The 6728-nt window shown below is 26.0% G+C and overlaps 1 protein-coding gene across 1 annotated transcript; it reads right to left on the bottom strand.

Annotated features, from left to right (window-relative positions):
- Nucleotides 1–4185: 4185 nt before the first annotated feature.
- Nucleotides 4186–4584, bottom strand: LOC145843250 (uncharacterized). The gene has a single exon (XM_082950714.1). It carries the CDS (start codon nucleotides 4582–4584, stop codon nucleotides 4186–4188), a length of 399 nt encoding a protein of 132 aa, XP_082806840.1.
- Between the last annotated feature and the right edge of the window lie 2144 nt (nucleotides 4585–6728).

Below are 6728 nucleotides of genomic sequence, written 5' to 3' on the forward strand. Positions count from 1 at the left end.
AAATTACTAAAATATATATTTTTGTATACGAATCATTCAATTTATATATATTGATTATATAAAACAAATGCACTAACTGCTTATTTAACAGTTTAAAAATAAGTAATTTATAAAGAGTAAACCTAAAAATTTTAATACAATAAATCAATTATGAAACCTTAACAAATAATTTACGTACCCCTAATCATAGTTTTAGCCAAATACTAATTTCAAAATTTCTTTCTACACAAAGGACAGCTCGGGCTCCTTTCAAACCATTCTGTGATGCACTCACTGCAATAAAAATGGTCGCAATCCAATCTGATCATCAGCTTGTTTATTTGAACACCGTCAATGCAAATCGCACATCCGTCATCCACTGATTTCTGATCGGCGCTGAAGGTTGGGAACCTGTCAATACTATGTGAGTTCAATCTTCGTCGATATGAATTTGGTTCCACTCTTCCCAGCATGGGTGCTCTTCTATCATCTGATCTTCTTGGTTGCATCGCCGGTACGAATTCAAAGTCTCTTGAGACTGACGGAAGTTCAATATCTTCTATAGGAATCATCGGTGGTAGTTCTTGTTCATACGATCTTTAAGAGACAAGTCCTGGTTCAACTCCACCGTCTGGTCTTCTTAGTCGCATACTCGGTACGGATTCTAGGTCACTGGAGACCGAAGAAACTTCTATATCTTGTACAGGAATTACTGATGTTAGTTCTAGACAATTCGATCTTTCAGGGAAAAGTCCTGGTTCGGCTCTAACGTCTGATCTTCTTGGTCGCATACTCGGTACGGATTCTAGGTCACTGGAGACCGAAGAAACTTCTATATCTTGTATAGGAATCACCGGTGTTAGTTCTATTTCATTCGATCTTTCAGAGAAAAGTCGTGGTTCAACTCTAACGGGTAGTACAAAATTAACAAAGTTGTTATAAAAACCTTCAACGTCTTCTGAGCCTTGTGAGTACATCAGCATTTCATCATTTCTTCTGATGTTTACAGCCCCTGTATTTTGTAAATAAGCTAGTACCTCTCTCCATCTATGAAGTGGTTGTGACATGGTAGAGAAATTAAAGTAGTTGAAGCTGTAAAGAATCAGGGTTCAAGTAAGAGATTATTCTATATAATTTGATAGATTATATATTTGATTTTCTGTAGTCTTCAAATTTTTTTTTTTCTTAATTTAGAAACTCATTAAAGGAAGCAAATTTTTACTTCAAACGAATACCGTAACAGCTTGTGCAATGATTATCTTAAGTCTACCAAATGAAATAAACTAATTTTAATTTTTATAAACTACTTGTGTAATAATTATAAAACTAGTTACTGGGTTATATATAATTTAACTAGCAACTCACATTAAGCATGAACTTTAATATAAAAAAATCATTTATTTTTAATAATTGTGACCTGCAATGTTAGTATAAAATATATTTTATTTCATTGCAAAAAACTATACTTATTATTTTACCTCTGTAAAATCACAGTTTTAATGTTTTAATTAAAACAAAAAGTTGTTTAATAAATTCTTTTATCTTTCCAATAATGACTAAAAAAGATTGGTTTTTAACATTCACAACTTTTTTTTTTTGGATTTTCAAGTCTTGTCTGTAAAACATTTATAGTTTATGCGAAATCAAACTTAAGTTCTTTATTTATTTAAAAAGATAACATTTTTCCTTTATATTGTATTTAACTTTAAAAATTTAAGTGTATTTTTAAATGATAGAAGTACAACTAAAGTTTACTCATAATTTTTTATTTGAATAAGCTTAAAAAAGTATCAACATTTTTGTTATTTCAAACTTCTTTTTTTCGTTCTAGTAAAACGTTCTAATTAAAAAGTTTTTAAAAATGTAACGTAGATATATCTTTTTATTAAAATATTATATTAAATTACGTTTACGTCTTGTTATAATGCAGTAAAAGCTTAAAAAGTACAGTTTTTCGAGATTAATAATATAATATTATAAAATAGAATTGTATAGTTATTTGCCTTAACTAAAAAAGAATGCTCATTTTCATGTTTTATTATACTTTCATATTTTATTCATATCAGTTTCATATTTTATTTTTGTTTAAAAAGGTCGCAATCTCATGCCACCGAAACCGGTTGCGAATAAAATATACAATTTGCATACATCTATTTAAAGAAGAATTGTATAAATTTTTTTGTTAATGCTTTTCAAATAAAGATGTGCAAATTGAATATTTTATTTATAACCGGGTTTCGGTGACAAAAATTGCACATAACAATGTTGCTTATCTATAATTTTATTTAAAAACTTATTCATGCATAAAAATCTAAACAAAATACTAAAATGTTACATATTTGAAAATTCAAGCATATTCAGTGTATTATTAGGTATAATTAGTACTAGTTTTCAAACGAGTTGTCTTTAATTTTTATAATGAGTCAAAAAGAATTGAATGGATTAAGAGTTTTCTAAAATACAAGTTTGAAAATATTTACACCTTGAAATTTAACTAAATGTAATTAAAAACTACCTAAAATTGGAACTTTAAGACAAGTATCAACAAAACATTAACAAAATTCAAATTCATAGAAAAATTTAGAAAAAATCTAATTTTATTTAAGTAAATGATTAGTTGAAATTTAAACGAATTTAAGAACTATACAAAAACTTTTAATTTAAACCAAATATCAACCTTTTTAGATAAGACAAATAACTAAATAATAATACTTTTCTTTTTTTTTTACAGTTTTAAAATCGTTATTATTTGCTTAGTCTAATTTACCAATTTGACATTTATATTTTAATTCTTATGTTTGTTTTTAGTTATTAACTAAAATTACGTCACCAAGTAAACTCTTAATAAGTAATGTAAAGCCTTTAGTTAAAAACACGAAATTCGTAGTCTAAACTAATTGTAGCAGTTGTTCTATATATTTATATTGTTCAAATTTCTATAAAATCGCGTTTAATTATTCTTTTTTTTTTTAAGTAAATGAAAATTTTTATACCTTGGCTTTTGTATTTGTTTTGTCTGATAGAAGTCTTCCTTGTAAGCAGTGGGTGGCAAACTGCGACCCGTGAGGTATTGTTCAGCTCAAAGTATACTTTTTTTTAATTGTCACAAGAAAAGCTAGGGTAGTAAAAACTTACAAGCAGGCTCTTAATTTAGTGAACTGTAGTTACTAATAGAACTCTAGTATAGCTTGTTCACATGTTTTACGCCACAGTTTCGGCTTTAAACAGCACTTTTATGTTGACTGCTATAAGTATTTTGAAATAACTTCGCCAACGGAAGACCTTTTTTAATCAGTTCTGCTCACGAAAAGGTTAATCAAGGAAGTTAGCTCGCAACATATAAAAAGCTGCTAACCCTTGCTTTTGAGTATGCACTTAATACAAAGCCAAAAAATTAGTATCATAGAAGTTGATAGTAATGAAAAATTGTGTTAGTAGGTGCGTATTTACATAAGAATAACTTGATTTATCTTCATTTAGTTTATTTCAACTATAATAATTTAAAATAAAGGTTCAAAATTTTTATTAAATTAAATTAAGTTTTTTTTTTCAATAGACTCAGCTAACAAAAATGATTAGTGTTCACTCAAAGTTTTCAGTTTGTTTATCAAGTGATAACACTTATATTAAAATACTTAAAAAGATTATATATACCTGTTAATCTCTACCATAATTTTTTTTCTAATATTTTGATTAGCATAATCTTAATATCGTTATACTAATTGAAACAGTTTATTTTATTAAAAGCTTTACCGAAATTTTTAAATACCCCTAGTTTATTGTTTATATACATTTTTTCTTTATTATAAATATTACTTATATTACTATCAGTATTATGAAAATTTTATATATTTTAAATAGTTATTTATAAATTTAAATGATTGAGGTTAAACTTTTGTGTTTATTTATAAACGATAAATTTCACATGAATAAAAACGAAATTGCTTATCTGTGAAAAATTTACAAAATATACATTTTAGTAGAAGAATTTATACTAACTATTTGATAAGTTTTAAGATAATAAACGAGATAACGAGAAAGCATTGAATTCATTTATCCTAGTCAAAAGAAAGTTAACCTGACTGCTTTAATCATAGTTTGAACATTAGTCATTTACGAAGAAGAAATTTTTATTTTTTTTATAATAATTCAGCTATGATGCACCAAATGAAAAATACATAAACTATTTACAATACAAGTCATATACTAATTATAAAACTCCTTTCTACACAAAGGACAGCTAGAGTTCTTTTCAAACCATTCTATGATGCACTCACTGCAATAAAAATGGTTGCAATCCAATCTGATCATCAGCTTGTTTATTTCAACACCGTCAATGCAAATCGCACATCCGTCATCCACTGATTTCTGATCAGCTCTGAAAGTCGGAAACCTCTGAACCCGATCCGAACTCAATCCTCCTTCCAAATTGACTCGTGATTCAAATCTCTGTGAAATGAAATTATTCAAATCCGGATAAGTTTCTCCGCTTGTTTGTGAGTCTGTTGGTGGGTTCCTCGGTTGCCTCCTGATGTTCATGATTTCTGCATTTAGCAAAAAAGCAACTCGGAGAGCGTGACACCATCCATTTGGTAAAAGAGACATGATATACTTAAAAGTTAAAGCTATAAATAATTCAGTATTAAGAATGACTAACTAACTTGTTTTTATAGGCTTTACATTCAATTTTCTAAGGTCTTCATTAGTTTTTAAGTTTATAATCTTATTAAAAAAGTTAGATTTTAAAATATTTTTAAGAGCTCAATTAATGATAATTTTAAGCATAATTTCAAAGCAAAAACATACTCTTTAGAATCATTACTATTTGCACATTATTTCTGTAACTACTTAAAGTGTAAAATATATTGTTATGCTACTTAGGCAACTAATATTAAAATGTTCTATATTGCAGTTGTGCACTTTGTATTTAATTAACCATATTAATAATTTTTACTGGTATAATAAATAAATTTATTTACTTCAAACAAGTTCTGACGATTTATTTTAGTTTAAATGTCTACTTTTTCAGCTTAAATAATTAAGCATGTAAAAGAGTTTAACAGCTTTTTTTCTGGTGTAAAAACATATTAAGTAAAAATTGTAACTTTGCAAGAGTATTTTATTACATAGTTTTAAATTTTATGATTAGAACTTGTTTTTAGTACATTTATATTTTTTAAAGCTTCTAGAATTATAAGATCTTGTCTGCAAAACATACTTTATTATATGTAACAAAGCAGACATTAGTATTGTTTGTAAAAGAAAACTTAATTGTGTTGAAGTAATATTTTACACTATAATTTATAAGAAAAAAGTAAAATTTGTGCTTAATTCAATTTATATTTTTGTTTAGTTTAATTTACTTATACATGTTTGAAAAAAGCTTGAAAAAAATATATTTTTTCATCGCACTTGTTGTTTTGTAAAGTATTTAAAACATAATTATTAATTAGTGTCTTCATTTTCTTTGAAAGTAATTTAAACACTTATATATGTTTATAGTTTTTTAGCTTGAAGTTAATCAAGCATTAAACAGTTGATAATTTAAGTCAACTCTAAACTTTAAAACCTAAAAATGAAACTATAAATTTTAAAAACTTTATAAAATTTTTATATATAAATATTTTATACTTTAACATCATATATTTATAAAGTCAGCTAAACTTCTATTATTAGCTTTACTTTAATAACGCTTATGTTTGTGTTTCAACAGAAAATAAACTTTTGTTTACCTTTTTATTTATGTTTTACGTTATTACATAATTGCCGGATCGAAATAAATCTAACTCGTTTTTGAATTTTTTTCGAGAATCAAAAATCTTTTCAATGTCCTAGGCAACACGTTAAACGGTATTCAAATAAAACCGAAATGTTTTTGTCGTACACCAGATCCAAGAAAAAAAAGTTTTCAGCGCCTTTTTTGTTGTTTTCCAGTAAGCAAAACAATACATAACCATTGTAAATGAAACACAATTTACTTTAAAGATTTTCTTACTTCTACTTTTAAAAACAATCTGACATGCCGATTGATGATCTCAGAAACTGTAGATTAAATACCGTACACAAATTTTAGAAACGAGTCATTATTTTGTAAAAAAAAAAATTAATTGTAAACTATATAACTTCTCAAAAAATATTTAACTCTTGCAAACTGGTTTAGTATTAAACTTAAAATTCTTGAAAAACTTTGAGTAAAACGTTTGTTTTATTAATAACAGTGTGTAGGTGTACAGTATGCAAAGACAAAACTTTTCCACTTTATAAACTGAGCCATATATAGACTATGCTGATAGAAAACATTATTTTGTCTCTTTTTTAAGTTTTTAATAGTTTTTTTTATGTCTATACATGTTGTTTTTAATAAAGATTTTTTGTAAAAACTACATAGCTTTAATTAAAGACCTTGTTTCAGAGTGTTTTATTAGTTTCAGCAAACAAAATCCCCCGTAAACAAAACAAGAAAAATTTAAATGAGAAATTATCTGAACAAATATTGTTGCTAAATCAATAATTTCATAAGTTGTTGAAAACTATTTAGATGTCATTTAACTTGACAACATGAACGAAACTTGATCAACTTTAGTATAGAAAACTTCAAAAATGGTTAAAAAAAACTTGGTTATGATTAACTTTAGGTGAGCACCAATTATTAAGCTGAAATTGTAATATATTTGATGTCTTATTTAATCATAATTTAGGCTAAAAATTTATCTTTTTTAAATACATGAATAAAATGAAACTTATATATC

This window comes from Thalia democratica, chromosome 8 (genome assembly GCF_965202585.1).
Source record: "Thalia democratica chromosome 8, ktThaDemo2.hap1.1, whole genome shotgun sequence".
In the NCBI taxonomy this organism is placed as follows: Eukaryota; Metazoa; Chordata; class Thaliacea; order Salpida; family Salpidae; genus Thalia; species Thalia democratica.

Bases quoted from the DNA above. Each gene is read 5' to 3' on its own strand.
- LOC145843250 (XM_082950714.1), bottom strand. From the start codon at position 4,584: ATGTCTCTTTTACCAAATGGATGGTGTCACGCTCTCCGAGTTGCTTTT.